Here is a 16,226-nt window from a genome sequence, read left to right as displayed (position 1 = left end):
AAGTGCTACTGCTGCGTCATGTTATGTAGTTATCAGAATATTATTCTCATCCCGTGATCAGAATAGTGTATATATATATATACCTTCTGTATTTACCCCATTGTGTAAGGGGTGTTCTACATATTTCCTACACCTGTATAGGTATATATATTGTCCTATGGCCGCATGGGAATACAAGTTGGATATTTCCTAACAAAAAATGTGCTCCTTTAACTTCAATTGAAAATATTGTTCACAATGAAAACTTTAAGTTGTCATTTCATCATCTATATAATGATTTCGGCTACCAAAATAGAGCATATGGAGGATATCAAGGCCAGAAAAGTATTGAACTAGCATGCCCTAAAAAGGTTAACATTGCGACTGAGAATTCAGATACTTGAGGTCATGGGCTTGGTGAAATATGAATCATGTCGTTGTTGGAGATGTTTAGAGTGGGATTTGTCTATGTGCTATATTGAGTAGGCTTTTGCTGGTGTGGCTTGTTTTGGAAGTGCTCTCTAGGCCTAGTTTATCGGTAGGTATGTTGCGAGGGGTTTCACACGTTTTTCTCAATATAATTGAGCCAAGTATGGTTATACGGCCATGTTTTCCTTGTAAGCGGATCATTTCTCCCTTGGCTGCATTTCTAGTGTTTGTTTGGCGATAAAAGACAAGTTGATGGTTGCTTTGTAAAAAAAAACAAATGCATGTGAGTAGCCGGGTCTTGCTGAGGACAACACAAAGAACCCTGCCATTTATCAAACATTGGATGCCTACCAAAACAATTGTCACAAGATTGTAGTGAGTCCCCAAGCATCGTCCATTCTTGATGCGTCCCGAATTAAACACCTTAATTATTATAAATGATATGGTAATAATAATTAACTTAACTGGATGTGCACACAAAATGTTGCTTAATTTCTTGTTGCCCAACTAGCTGCAATACAAGCTAATTAATTAAGCGCGTCTGCCAAATTGTCGAATCGAGGGACCCTTCGTAGCGGTGACTGCATGAGGCCACCAGTTGTGATCATACCCTCTAGCCAGCTGGCGAACTCCTTGTCGTCCGGCGAGAGATACGCCAACACGTCATCCGTCAACTTCATCTCCTTCTTGATCGTCTTGCTCTGTTGTTCTTGCGCTGTTCACATTCATTGTGTTGCATTCGTTGATCGACAAGGAAGGTGCGGTAAGTAATCTAATCTTATATCTTGATATTTACATCAAGAAAAACACAATGAAGTTGCTTTGATTTTGTAATTAATATATACAACTAGTGATGTATCAACATGTATAGCTCACCGATGATATTCTTGAGCTTGGTATCATCCTTGAGGCGGCGGATGAGGTGGAAGGAGATGAGAATAATGCTGGTTGAAACAACAGTGACTGCCGTCACTAGCCCAAGGTTTCCGATGTTGCTCTGGTTCGCCATGGGTATAAACAAGAAGTTGTTCTTGCTCTTTGAGTGCTACCTATATTTCTAACCCTGGGTGCAGAGACAACCGAGGTAGCTAATATATATGTCATAATGAAAAACGGGGGAGGAGAAGATGAAGATGAAGGTGGGTGAGGCACGAAACATGCCCGGGTATGTGTTGTCTTGTATAACACAGCCCTTGTGCATGCATGCACCTGGTTTCAGGCGGACTGATCCAGTTTGCGGCGCCGCAATTTAGACAAAAGTTCTAAAAGGTTTGTTTCAGCTATGCCTTCTTGTGTGTTATGTTTATCTTATTTTATTTGAGATATGTTCTGGTCCTGCTTTACTTGCTTGCATGGCTAAAGTAGGTCGTGGGATATTTTAGAAACACCGATTACAAGATAGAGATATATATGTCACACTCACACCACTACACACAATCATATATCTACGTCTCTTTGTACCGTCGTCTTCTAATGTGACACACGTGTGTTGGGAGACTTCCTCATTGGGCTATATTTGAAATATGCTTCCCTGTTTCGCCTTAAAAAAATATTTCTATCCTATTTGGCATCTATCCAAAATCTATTCCTTATATGACATTTTCATCCAATACTATTAACTTGCACGTGAAAAGATCATCTTGTCCTAGTGTAGTATGTGACAAAAATTGTCCAGGGTATTTGCCCGGGTTGGTAGCATCCTAGCCGAAAACTAGACCAAAAGGAAGCAGCCTAAAATGTTGTTTCTTATCTCTTCACCACAATTGACATGCGGGTTCGTTGGCAGACTTTTCATGTTGGCCGTGGCTACTATTTCTTCTCAATAGATAGGAGGGGCTCTGAAACTACTGTTTCTAGGGAACCGCGACACGTCGACGCCTCATGATGACCATGCCAAGCTCAGGACGAAACGTGGAGATTCCTGGAATGATTGGTGTCCTTCGGAGATGAGCAATGACAAGACCACAATCACCAAAAGTGCAGTTGCGGTGGAGCTTCGTCAAGGCATTGTCGGTGCTACTCCCACAGGAGACATTGCGTTTCTCTACACTGGTCACAGTGATGTGACATCACATGGAGCTCCCTCAGCTGCTCGTCGGGGGCGCGACCGTGAACCCTCCCAACCACACCTAGGTGTTGATCGAGCTCTTGTGCCCATGGCTCACCTTCCGAGAGATGCTTGCGCTCATTGGGAACAACCAGTGATGTGGCGGCAGCCCACTCGTGCTTGCATCAGCGTGTCAGCTGGCTCAATAAATCCTTCACAATCTGCCTCGCTGCTTATATTACAGATAGCTTCGTGGGCATCGTGTCCATCGGCTCACTTTCAGGACCATGTATGCACTACAAAAAATACACTTCCGTAATGATACGTGTTTGTCACAGTAGGTCACGTTTTTTGTCATGTATGTACATCCATTACGATTTTATGACAGAATCAAGATAGTCATACCTGTGCTGTCGTAGAAGTGTTCCATGACATTACCAAAATTATCATCACGGAAGTGTCCACTTCCATGATGATAAATCGTGCGTCATAGAAGTGCTTTCGTCAAGGGTGACCGACACATGGCATCCACCGTAACGGGTCATCGTTAAGCTATCGGGTTCTGGTTTGGATCCGATAACCCGTTAACAGCCGAGACCAATGGCGATTTTCCACGTGTAAAATTCTCATTCGCCGACGAACCATGTGTCGGCTCAGCGTTGGGACAGTTGTCAACTGTCCATTTGACAAGAATCGCCAATGAAATGTTGACACGTGGGACGTCCCAATAGAGGCCCATATAGGTCTAAAAGACGGCCCTGGAACAGGCCCACAAGATTTTGTAAGATCTAATGGGCCGGCCCGTTAACATCCTAACATTTTCTAGACCAAGTTATAGCCCACATCAAATACGGACCGTTAAATGTCTGCTATTCCGGGCCCAGTATACGGCCCATGTCAGATCCGACCCGTTAATAGCCTGCAATAGTTTGGGCCAAATTACGGTCCACACTTGATTCGGCCTGTTAACTGACTTTTATTACTTGGGCCAAATTACGACCCATAACAGATACGACCCTTTTAACATCTATTGTGCCATTGGGCCCATTGGCGGCCTAATTTGCTCTTCGGCCTCTTAATGTCCCGTTTAACAGTTCGGCCCGATACTAGTTTTGGCCTTTCAGCGGCCCTGTCTATATATGGGTATTTTTCGGCCTGGTTTCACTTTTGGCCATTTAAATGCCCGAGTTGCACCTAGGCCTAAATATGGTCCGTAGTTACTTTCAGCCTCTTAATGGCCCGTAGTCTTCGTGGATACATTCTAGCCCAAACTGCCTATAGGCCCATTAAAGGCCCTTGAGAGTGTTGGGCCTAATTTAGGCCCGTTATACATCCGGCCTGCTTCCCACCCGTCATGTAATTGGGTCAGCCAAGGCCTAAAAACATTTTAATATGTTAAAAGCCTATTTAATTTTTGGGCCCAATTAAGACAAGCGGTTTACTCGGCCTTTTAAAGGCCCAAAACTAATAGTGGGCCAGATTCAGACTAGACCAAACTAATGGCCCAAGATGATTGTAGGCCCACGGTTCGGCCCGTACTAGCGATTGGCGACCGGACAGTTTTAGTACAGAAATTATTATTTTATAATACTAACCTATTAGCTCATTGCGCTCCGTTCGAATATTACGACCTTTCCCATAGCAATGATATCAGAAACAGCAAATAAATTACAACATCGTGACGAAGGATAAACCTAGACTATACAACAAAGAAATTACAACATATTAAATCTCCTCGGCATCAAAGTTTGCCGCCAGTGATAATAAAGGGCAACCAGACACCAGATTACATAAACTGGGCAGGTCGCCACCAGTGGAAGTTAACAGGCGGAAAAAATAAAAGACAGAACCGACAACACTTCAACATAGTTCAAGAAAGGTTAGCCCGGCCCAGGAGCTGCAGCGCAAGCAGCTTAGCAACCTGATGATACTGCACTTCTTTGGCGCTCATATCCACCAACTTAAGATGCATAGCATCTATAAATGTCATATACTTACAGTTAATCTTGCATTAAGGTTGAAGTTCCAGTCAGATTTGAGCGGAAGCATGTATTTTTGCTTGAATTTCAGACTGAAGAAGTTGAACAGATTCAGGCGGCGACTTCATCGAGCTTGTGTCACTGAGTAAGTTTGACACTACATCAAGATGTGACTTCGTGGTTGTATCCCTACCCTCAAGATGTGTTGCCTTCTCCTTTGGAATATGTGTTAGAGGGACAAACAATGGGTTCGTCTCACTATCATTGTGGCAGTTCTTCCTAGCACCAGTGTTGTCACCCTAAAAGAGAAACAAGTAGGTAGATAATAGGTTTTGCATGTATAAGCATCAGCACTATCAATTCATCTCATTTCTTGGTTAGAAATAAAGAGACACGGTTTAAAATAGCATTAACATAATAGGCATTGTTCATATTTAAGATGGCAGAAAATGGCATTATCCAGGAGCGGCGAGCTTCACCAGACCACTGGATTACAGATCAAGAACACAAGCATAGATGCAGTTCTAAACAACGTATAACCATGAATGGTGAGTGTACTTTCAATTTATACCATTTTCAGATTGATAAATAAAGAGACACAATTTAAATAACATTAATATAATATGACATTGTTCATAGTTGAGACATAGCAGGATATGACATTGTGATGTTGTTAGTAGTCTCACCACACCGCTGGATTACAGATCAAGAACACAAGCATACACATAGTGCTAAGAACATAACTAGCTATGTTTAGTTTAATTTACATGGTACGAAAATGGAACTAGATTGTACAACTAAAGACTAAAATTGAGAAGGACAAACTTATGTTTATGTACTTCTACTTTATAAACTTTGAACAAGCAATTTGATGCAGACGAAAAAAATAAATAGCATTTACACTCATAGCTATCCAAATATACACAATAAAGTTTGAAGGCTCGAGGAGGACAAACTTACATTGGTAGTGAAGACATGCTCTATAAAGACCTTGTCCATATTGGTGGGGGGCAATTCAAGAAGTTTACCGCACACTCTTATTCAAGAGTATTGCCTTTATCCTACATTTTGTTAAGAGTAAATATAGATGTAAAAATATAGGAACAAGTGGCGATTATTTAACTTAAGATGCTGAGTACAAATGTAAATACAGCATACAGGAAGAAGGCACTGACAAGAGCAATGCGGAGCTAAACTTCTTCAGTAACATTGGTTTTATTCAATATTTTGGCAAGAGTAAATGTAGATCTGATGTATAGAAAAATGGAGGAAAAGGGAAAATAAGCTGCAAAGTGTACATGAAGAACTAGCTGACTAATATAAGTACAGTAATGAAGGACAACAGATACTTACAAGAACAATGTATAACTAAATTTCTTCATAAGCATTGGGTTTATTCTACATTAATTTAAGCATTAATATAGATCTGATAATTTGGAGAGAACAGTGGATAAGCAAGCTATAATGCACAATGATGTCACATAATCCACCAGGTATGAATGTAAGGACAGCGATAGGACAATAGGTACTCACAAGAGCAAAGCAGCGACCAACATAGTTGCGATATCCTAGGTTTAGAGGCACTGGTTCTATCGCCAATATACGTCAGGTGCTATGTGGGTTCTTTGGTAGCACCACCTTTTTCAAGGACTTTGCTTGTACTCCTTCAGGTTCTATAATCCCCCTCTTCCTTTTGGATGTCTGAAACACAAGAACAACATTTGAATGGAAAAAGATGGTATGACGACAAATGGAAAGGTGTTGATAATGGATGGGCATGGCATCTTCACATATATCATGAGTAAACTAAGAAGATGTCAGTGCAACGAATCAAAAGAAATGCAAGACACCTTATGCAAGATATGTGCAACCAATAAAACCTTGCCAAATTATAACAGACACCTTATTGGGTGAAGAGGATAGGCCATCTGCCTTTGACTCCTTGAGCTCAGAATAGTCATTAGGATCATATTCTGAATACGAATCTATAGGTCGGGAGCATGTGTGTTTCATTGCATCCACAATGGACCTCAATCCCTTGATGCCAAGTTTGTTACCCATTGAACTGTTCCGCAATATTTTTCTGATGTGCGCATTTTTTATTCATTGTGATTACGTACAATATTTGTAAAGCATGAAAACACAAATAGTAGTGAGATTATCTTTGTAATTCAGAGGATATTATAATATAATAGAGGCTCCCTGTAAACCCTTGTGTGGTATCACTAGATTCTGATTAGAGAGCCCATGTGTGCTATAATATGGTGAGTATATTAATATAATCTAGCACAACTACACAAAAAATAGGCTCCCTATTGGGGCCCCCAGATGTAAGGATAGTTGGCACACTACAAAAAAAGACACTTCCGTGATGATACGTGTTTGTCATAGGAGGTCACATTTTCTGTCATGCATGTACATCCATGAGAATTTTATGACAGAATCAAGATAGTCATACCTGTGCTGTCGTAGAAGTGTTCCATGACATTACCAAAAATATCATCATGGAAGTGTCCACTTCCATGACAATAAATCTCGCGTCATAGAAGTGCTTTCGTCAAGGGTGACCGACATGTGGCATCCACCGTAACGGCTCGCCGTTACGCTATCAGGTCCGGTTTTGGATCCGGTAACCCATTAACAGCCCCGGCCAATGGGGATTTTCCACGTGTAAAATCAGCATCGGCTGGAGGAAACACGTATCGGCTCACCGTTGGGATAGATGTCATCCACTCATTGGACCGAAGGCGCCTATGATACATCGACACGTGGCACATCCCAACAGAGGCCCATTCCTGTGAAAAGGCCGGCCCGTTTGACTTGGTCAAAAGGTGGTGGGCCGGCCCACGAAAAGCATATTAACGGCCTATTCGCATATAGCTCATTTACAGCCCGCTAATCCAGGGCCCATTACGACCTATCCGAATTAGGCCCAGTAGCATCATTTGGGCCGTCCAATATGATTCCATCCCATTTTAACTTCCGGCCCATGTATAGCCTATGAAGTCTTTCGGCCCATATGAGGCCCTTTGTAACTCTTGGCCCATTAACGGCCCATGGTGAAACTGGCCCATAATGAATAGTGTATCACTTTATACCCATTAACAGCCCATTATACCGTTGGGCTGTTTTCCATCCCATGTTATCTTTCGGCCTTCTCAGGGCCCATTTATTCTTGGGCTCATTTCCAACATTCGGTTACTTACGTCCCGTTACTGTTATTTTTTGTTTGTGGGCCAAATTCAGACCGTGGTTATAGTCGGCCCGTTTGTTGCCTGTTAATACGTTGGGCCATTTTTATAGCGTCATCAAATACGGCTGATTAATGATGGCCCATTATGGTCGGCCCATGAACGGACGATTCCAACTCTAGCCCGTTTACGACCATAATGCGGTATGTTATTGGGCCATGTTTGGGAAATCGATCATACGGCCCATAGAAGGCCCATTGATGTTACGACCCATAGAAGGCCCATTGATAATATGGCCTGTAGAAGGCCCATTGTTTCTACGGCCCGTAGAAGGCCCAATGTCACTACAGTAAATATGTAGCCCATGGTTATTGTGGCCTACTTCTAAAAAATAGGTTATTGCGGCCGCTAGCAAACCGCAGGAAAAAAATAGTACTAACTACAAGCAAACAAATAAACAAGACAACAAGGAAATAAATAAGCAAGCAACTTACGCTAGCCTATCACGGCTATTACACATATTACATCCACAGGGCATCAAAGCTCGCCACCAGTGCAAATATAGGGAACAAAGCAGCATATCATATACACTGGTTGTCAAAGTTGGCGAGCAGTGCAAATAAATGCCACAACAAAACAAGTCCAGAACTGAAACCACTTCAGAAGATCTGAAGAAACAATATCCTGGGTACCCATAATGCTGGCAGGATGCTTATCAAGCTTATTAACTTTCTCTTGTTTGGCACTTAAATCCTCTAGCGCTTGTTGTTGCACCGGAAAGTATGCATCTGAATTCTGCAGGGACTTCCTCAGTCCTTCAGCTTCCTATCACAGCACATCTGATCAATGTCTTTCAACTAGAAGCTGAGACTCAAGAAGACGAACTGATTCAGGCAGCGAGTTCGAAGAGCTTGTGCCAGTAGTAGTGGCCAGTAACTCGAACACTACATCAAGACAGGACTTTCAGGTTCTCTCACTGTCGTCGAGGTAGTTTTTATCAGCTTTCTTCGAGACCAACAGGGATGTCTCACTATCTTGAACCTTATCTACATTACTTCCTTTTCCATTGCATAACGGGGTACTGGTCTCCAATACTTTGTCCGCATTCTAAAAGAGAAACAAGCAGACAGATCATAGGTTTACCATGTTGTATATGAAACTCATTTTGGTAAATCAGTTCAGTAGTAAAGTGCACATGATAACAACATGAAACAAACATATATCTATGTAACATGGTCATTTATGGTCTATATCATCTAGTTTTTGTTGCCAAATCAAGATAGAGACGCAGTTCAAATAATATTTGTTCAAGACAAAGCAGAATAGACAGAATATAAGTGTGGGAAACTATAGAGCAATAACAACACTTGTAATGCGCATGACATGAGAACATAACTGTTTATTCATTTGAAACTGAAATCAACATAGAGCAAGTTACAACAGGAAACCAGTTAAAGAAACAGGTTTAAAACATACCTGTTGCGCCATTGGAGTTTCAATTCCATCCTTCAAATTTGAAAATAGTTGGTCTGAATAAATACAATGATGCAAGAGCAAAGGGGTATGAACCATAGCTACAGAACCTGACCTGAGAACAATTATTCTTCTCCTTTAAGCATTGAGTTGGGATTCAGAGTGGTGGTCCTCGTTCTTTGGGCACTGCAGTTCCCTTACTAACTGCTCGTGTTTGGGTGCTCTGTGGTGGAGACGATGCTGTGTCAACTGGAACTGGGTTACTATCTACTGGGGTTGGGGTTAGAAGGGGTGTAGTTGGTTCTTTGTCCAACTGGGTAGGGGTACAATCTGCGAGAGTCTGGGTTATGTGTGGTGGGGCTGGTTCTTGGGCAAGTACAACCGTGGTTCTATTTGCATCAACTGGTAGCACTATCTTTTCTGAAGACCGTGTTGTTACTCCCTTAGATACTGCCATCACCCTCTCCAATTCAAATGGCTGATAAACAAGAAAAGTAATTGAATGTATAGACATTGTATGATAGACAGGTGCAATGGATAGTGGGGAATAAAAGAGGGCATGAAATAATTCACATTTATGTTGTCTAACCAAACATGATAGCATGACACAATTTCACATATATGATGGCTAACTAAATAGGATAGCATGACACAATTTCACATTATGATGGCTAACTAAAAAAGATGGAAAGACATAGTTCAAAATATGATGACTATGTAAACAGGATGACATGATATAACTATATAATGTGTTTATTAAATAGGTTGGCATGCCATAATTCACATACATGCCGCCTATGGAAACATGATAGCATGATATAATTCTCGGATAGAATGACATAATTCAAAATATGATGATTGTAAACACTAAACAAGATGAGATGATATAACTATATGATGTCTTTATTAAATGGGTTGCCATGCCACTACTAGGGAAAAGCCTAGCAGCAGCGCATGTTTTAGGCCTATCAGTAGCGCGGGGCGATGCGCTACTGATAAGGCGCTACAGCTAACGTATAGCAGTAGCGTGCCTCCGCCCACGCTACTGCTAAATCGACTTAGTAGTAGCGACTTCCGGGAGGAGCGCTACTGGTAATTAGTAGTAGCGCTTCTCCCTGCCCGCGCTGCTACTATCATTTCATATTTTATTTCTTTTTTATTTCATGTTGTATTCATACCCCTTTACACAAGTTTTCATACAACAGGAATTTAGAAATTGTTTTTACATCATAATGAGTTATTACATCACGGGGTGAAAGAACCGTGGACTAGTTTCAAGTGGATGGACATCCACTTGAAACTAATCCGCGGTTCTTTCACCAATGATATAATAAATATCATCATGATCATCATATCATTAACAACTTATCATCATAATACATCATTGTCATATAACACCTCCTCAAGATCATCGTTTTCCAATGAGACATCACATAGAAAATTGGTCACTAGTCGTAATCACAAGTACTCCTCATCATCAACTCTAACACATTGTATCACATAATAAACATATTGTACCTCATAGGACCTACTACATTCTCTTAGGACCTACTATATTCTCTAAGGTAAAATAGCAAAAAAAAAGATAGCCCCTGACTCTCCATTATGGAGAATGGAGATTATCCTGTCTCTAATTCTTGCCTTTCGCTTAATGTTACTTCGAAGAACATCCTTGCGAATGTCCAAACATTTTTTCCATTCTTTGATTAGCATGTGTTCACCAGTTTTAGAAATCTGATATGCACAGGTGAGCTCCTTAGATTGACCTGGATGTATGTTGAGAACTGCAAGGCAACCATTCTGATACATCAGGTGAGGCACACAATCCATCGGGATTTTCTGTTGAAAAACATAGTAATAACTTCATAGTTAGCAATGATGTACTAGTTTTAGAAGTATGCAAAATATGCATTGATGTCGTAATAGTAAAAAATCTTACCAGGGTATCTCCATAGAAGTTACCATGGTTCAACACGTGCACTAGTGGCACGTATTCACCATAATTTGGAGGAGTTCGATAATAGGTATTGTAATTCTCAAGATAAGTACAATAAGCAATCAGATGACTTTTCTCCTTATAAGTTAATTCAGAGCCATCAGTGTAGTGGGTTTTGTCTACCATCTTCTGCACATTCTTTGAAGATTCAAAATAAGCTGTCAATGGAAATAAGCTGTCAACTATTTTGAAATAAACAATATAAATTAGTTAATACCTATGTTTGAGAAACTCACATTGCGGTAGAATCGGAAGCGTATCAACAAGGACCCAAATGTCCATATTGTCTTGCTCGATGTCAGGATCACCAAGATCGATGGTGACAATCATACCCTCATAAAAACCATACATTTTGTAATGTGCTTCCCAATTTTGGCAACCAAAATGGGTTACGCTCTGAGAATTGTACAGATTTACTTCAAAATTGATATCATGCTGGGTCCTTAGGTGTATTTTCTTTGTTTGAAAATTTTCATGGTCTTCAAAACCCATCCTCTCCAAGACATAGCGTCTTGCATGTCATGGGATAATCTAGTCGAATTGTAAAAGATGAAAATTAGACGTTGAAATAGTTGAAGTCATGCTTAATTACAAAAAACACTTGTCGTTGTTGCGTACCGTTTCAACATCGAAGGTCTCCTCGAGCTTAATGCTGAAGCACGCATCTTCGTCTAGCTCAACGAACCTGTCGCACATACCTTGATCGTCGTGGCACCAACTGCACTCCCCCGGGAGACTGTCGTTGTCCGAGTACGACATTTCCTACGTTCATAATTCAAAGATTAAACTTGTACAATTAAATATATGTACTAAAAAACCTAAATTAGATCATTATTTTTCTAGAAAATCCAGGCCACTCGATATTTCCTACATATTCTAGCACAAGTCATGCCAAAATTCACGGAAAAATCCGGCATGACCTTTGCTAAAAAAGGACATATCGAGCGCCTGAAATTTGCCGTAACGGAAATTAATCAACACTCCGGCAAAACATAGGCCACTCGGAGGTGTAAACTGAACATGAACGGCCACTTGGGCAACCACATATCCTATTTGAGCAACACAAGATATACATGGATATTTGGCTAGTCTCACCTTGATGTCGAGGGGGTCGGTGACGGGGACGACGATGGGGATGATGGAGGGGCTCCTTGATTTCTGCAAAAGCAAAAACCGTATAAGTTATCACTAATACATCCCGAATAATTGTTGAAACTAAAAAATAACAACAAATATGACATGTTCAACTAGTTTTATTAATTCAACTAGTTCTTACTAAATATAAACTTACTATAAATAGAAAAAAAACTAGTTCTTTCTAAAAATAAAGTAGTTTAACTAGTTATATTAATTATCTTACTAAAAATACATTAGTTCTATTAATTCAACTAGTTCAACTAGTTTATTAATTTACTTACTAAACTAGTTCAACTACAACTAAAGTAGTTCAACTAGTTTATTAATTTACTTACTAATTATCTTAAACACTTACTAAAAACAGTAAAAATAAACTACATTATACAATAGTTAACTAGTACCATCACTACTACTAATTAACATCTACTACTCCTAAAAATCATTATCTATGAACCCTAAATTAACATCTACTACTACTAAATCACATCTAGTACTAACTAAGCAGAGAGAACGAGGGTGGGGGAGGGGTGGGGGGCTTATAGAGAGGGGAGAGACGGTGGCGGGGAGGTGCTCGGCGACGGAGAGGTAGGGGCGGCGAGGGCGGGCTCGGGATCGGGAGGCGGCGGCGGGGTTGGGGGAGGCGGAGGCGACGGTGAGGTCGAGAGCGGCGGTGAGGTCGAGAGCGGAGGGGGTGGGGGAGGCGGCGGCGACGGTGAGGTCGAGAGCGACGGCGAGCGGCGGCGGTGAGGTTGACGGTGGCCTCGGGCGGCGGCGATGAGGGTTGGCTCGGGCTCGGGCGGCGGCGACAGAGGAGTAGGGGAACAGTGGGGGGAAGGAGGACTTAGCGAAATTTTGAGCGGGCGGGAGGGTAAGTCGAACTAGCAGTAGCGCACTTCAGGAAACACACTATAGCTAAAGTAGCTATAGCGCGTTTTCAGGAAAAACGCTACTGCTAAGTCTAAGCACGCATCAAAAATATACGTTGGTCATCATTGATCTTTTTGTGTTGAATCTAAATAGTCAACATATTTAGGGTGGTAAACACCTTGTTCGCTTAGCAGTATGAGACTAAACTTAATTAGGTGCAACACTTAGCAGCAGCGAGTTTTGCAGAAACACGCTGCTACTAAGTGCTTTAGCAGAAGCGCGTCCAGGGAAGGGCGCTACTACTATATCTAGCCTGGGGGCAAATCCGTGGCAATTATAGTAGTAGCGCTTCTTTCACCTAGAGCGCTACTGCTATCTAGTTATTAGTAGCACGGTTCCTTTAAGCTCGCTACTGCTAGTTAGCAGTAGCGCCTGTTTTTAAACCGCGCTGCTGCCAAGATTCTGTGTATAACGTTTTCCCTAGTAGCGTGCCATAATTCAGATAGATGTTGTGTATGTAAACATGATGGCATGATATAATTCAAATATATGATTTATATAGTAAGCAAGTAAGCAGATGGCAATCCATATATGATGTAAAAACTAAGAAATGCAAGACAACATGCATGACATGGGTAATATAACCCTGCCAAGTTTGAGCATAGACCTCGGGGGGGGGGGGAATAGGACTGGTCATCAGTCTCTGAATCCTCCTGTGGGGAGCTCTCTGTATCCAGCAAGATGTCTGCTTCAGCAGGTAGCATTGTCTGCTCTGAATATCTTGTTTTCACTCCAGATACTTCCATCACCGCTTCAAATGACTGATGCACAGGAAGACTAGTTGAATATACAAACGTTGTCGACAAATGGAACACGTAATACAAAAAGATGATAGCGTGATATAATTCACATACATGATGATTGGCTCAAAAACATGACATTGCATAATTCACATATATAATGCCTTTGCAACAAGATAGCATTGCATAATTCACATATATAATGTCTTGCAATAAGATGGCAATGCATAATTCACATATATGGTAATTAGACACTAAACAGGTGGCATTCACACAAAGCATGTCTAAAGTAATCAAATGACATAGCAATGCAAGACACCATACGCATGATATGAGCAGCATAACCCTGCCAAGTTAGAGGATACACATCGGGGGGGGGGGGATAGGACTGGTCATCTGTCTCTGAATCCTCCTCTAAGGAGCTATGCGTAACCAGCGAGATATGCACTTTGTCAGATAGCATAGTCTAGTCTGAAGACCTTGTTTTCACTCCAGAATTTTCCATCACCGTGTCAAATGGCTGATGCACATGAAGAGTAGTTGAATGTACTAACATTGTTGACAAATGTAATACGTAACGGAAAAAAGGATGGCCTGATATAATTCACATATAAGATGATTGTCTAAGCATGATGGCATTGCAAAATTCACATATATGATGCCTAGCTAAACAAGATGGCATTGCATAATTAACATAAACGATGAATAAACTAAACATATGGCATTCACACAAAGCATGTCTAAACTAAGCAGTTGACATATTTGATGTATAAAGTAAGCAATGTAAGGCACCACATGCATGGTATAACAAACATCAGCATGCCAAGTTAGAGCGAAGACCTCAGGGGGTAAATAGGAGTGGTGTTCTCCTTCTGAATCCCCCTCAAAACAGATATCTTCTTGTTGATTACAATCCGAAATGGGTGGAGGGGGGCTGCATTTGCGCCTACCATGGAGCAACATCTGCATGAAATTTTATTGCCACACAAGGCTCGTCTCTTTTACTCTGCATTTTCAGTTCCATTGTGTACAATAACTGACATGCATAGGAATAAAACATAGTGAGATTATGTAAGGAGTGCATGCAGAAATCCAGAGTGATGGTAGCAACCTGTGGATAGACCCAAAACTAATGATAGCAGGCAGATAATGGCTTCAGTTAAAAAATACAGATAATGGATTCTTTACTGTTTGTTTTCCACCCAACATGAAACTCATAGTAGACACCAGAGATTAACCAGATAGTAGATAGATACTATTGATTGCGGCCACGATATGTACCCCACAACCATTTAAAAACTCACGTTTGACCATTAGTTTGGAGCTTACTCAGAGTCTAATCGGTGAACAGGACGATAAAGTAGCATGTAATATTAAGCGATGCACAACGTAAGCAGACACGAAAGAGTGCGACCTCTCTTGCGGACCCATGTAGTCCTCGAGGTCATCTGCTCGGTTGATGATGGTAATGCAGTTGTCATGGATGCTGGTGGCGGGGAAGAAGATCTGAGGCGACGAAAGATAGTCTGGAAGCCGGATCCCTACTGTGCTAGACCCTTCTGTCGTTGGAGCAGCTGAGATTGGGTGGACGACGGCGCAGCAGGAGCGGGACAAACCACACAAGATTTTCTTTGACAACTATCTATAAGAGAAGTAATTTTGTAAGGGCTCGTTTGAATTGGAGGATTCTAACAACGCAGGGATAGGAAATACACAGTAATAGGATAGGAATGCATGTGCAAAACAAAGAATTTAAAAATATAGGATTTCTGCCAATCTGGGTGTTTGGTTCACAAGAATTCGAAGATCACAGAATGCAAAGAAGCATGGTGAGATTAAGTCAAACCACAAGAAAATGTATGGTTATAATGCAAAGAAGCAGGCAGGGCAGTTTTTACCGCGGTAAAAAATTTCGCAAGCTGTGCTTCCAACCACCCGCGTGCGGCGTGGCGTGGAGGGGCGCGTGTGACGTGGGCGGCATGCGTGGGGCGGTTCCTGCACGCATGCGTCACATTGTAGTAAATGGGCAACTCGCGCCTTCCCCATGAAAGGAGGGAGGCATGGAGGCGCGGCTTAATTACTGCGCGGGGCCGGGTTGCGGTCTCCAAGGCGTCCACACCCCACGATCATGAGGTGGGGAGAGGTCGCTTCACCCGTCCCCTCGATTCTGCACGTTTGCCACGCGTCCTCCATGGGCTTGGGGTGGCAAGCGGTGGAGGAGGGAAACCGGGCCGTCGCAGGTTGGGGCAGCGGGTCGGTCTTGATTCCCCGCGCCTCTGGTGGCTGGATGGGCCGAGAGGGGCGGCCGAGCCCTGACCCCGCCCCTTT

General features: G+C 41.9%; 1 protein-coding gene across 1 annotated transcript; it reads right to left on the bottom strand.

Moving 5' to 3' along the window:
• Positions 1 to 821: 821 nt before the first annotated feature.
• LOC125555493 (uncharacterized) lies at positions 822 to 1,538 on the bottom strand. Its single transcript, XM_048718430.2, has 2 exons — positions 1,285 to 1,538; positions 822 to 1,123 (listed from the first exon to the last, which is right to left on the bottom strand). Exons 1-2 carry the CDS (start codon positions 1,415 to 1,417, stop codon positions 936 to 938), a joined length of 321 nt encoding a protein of 106 aa, XP_048574387.1. The 5' UTR covers positions 1,418 to 1,538; the 3' UTR covers positions 822 to 935.
• Positions 1,539 to 16,226: the final 14,688 nt, after the last annotated feature.

This window comes from Triticum urartu, chromosome 5A, assembly GCF_056163025.1.
Source record: "Triticum urartu cultivar PI428250 chromosome 5A, HENAU_Tu73, whole genome shotgun sequence".
Classification (NCBI taxonomy): domain Eukaryota; kingdom Viridiplantae; phylum Streptophyta; class Magnoliopsida; order Poales; family Poaceae; genus Triticum; species Triticum urartu.
This window is presented reverse-complemented; position numbering and strand designations above follow the sequence as displayed.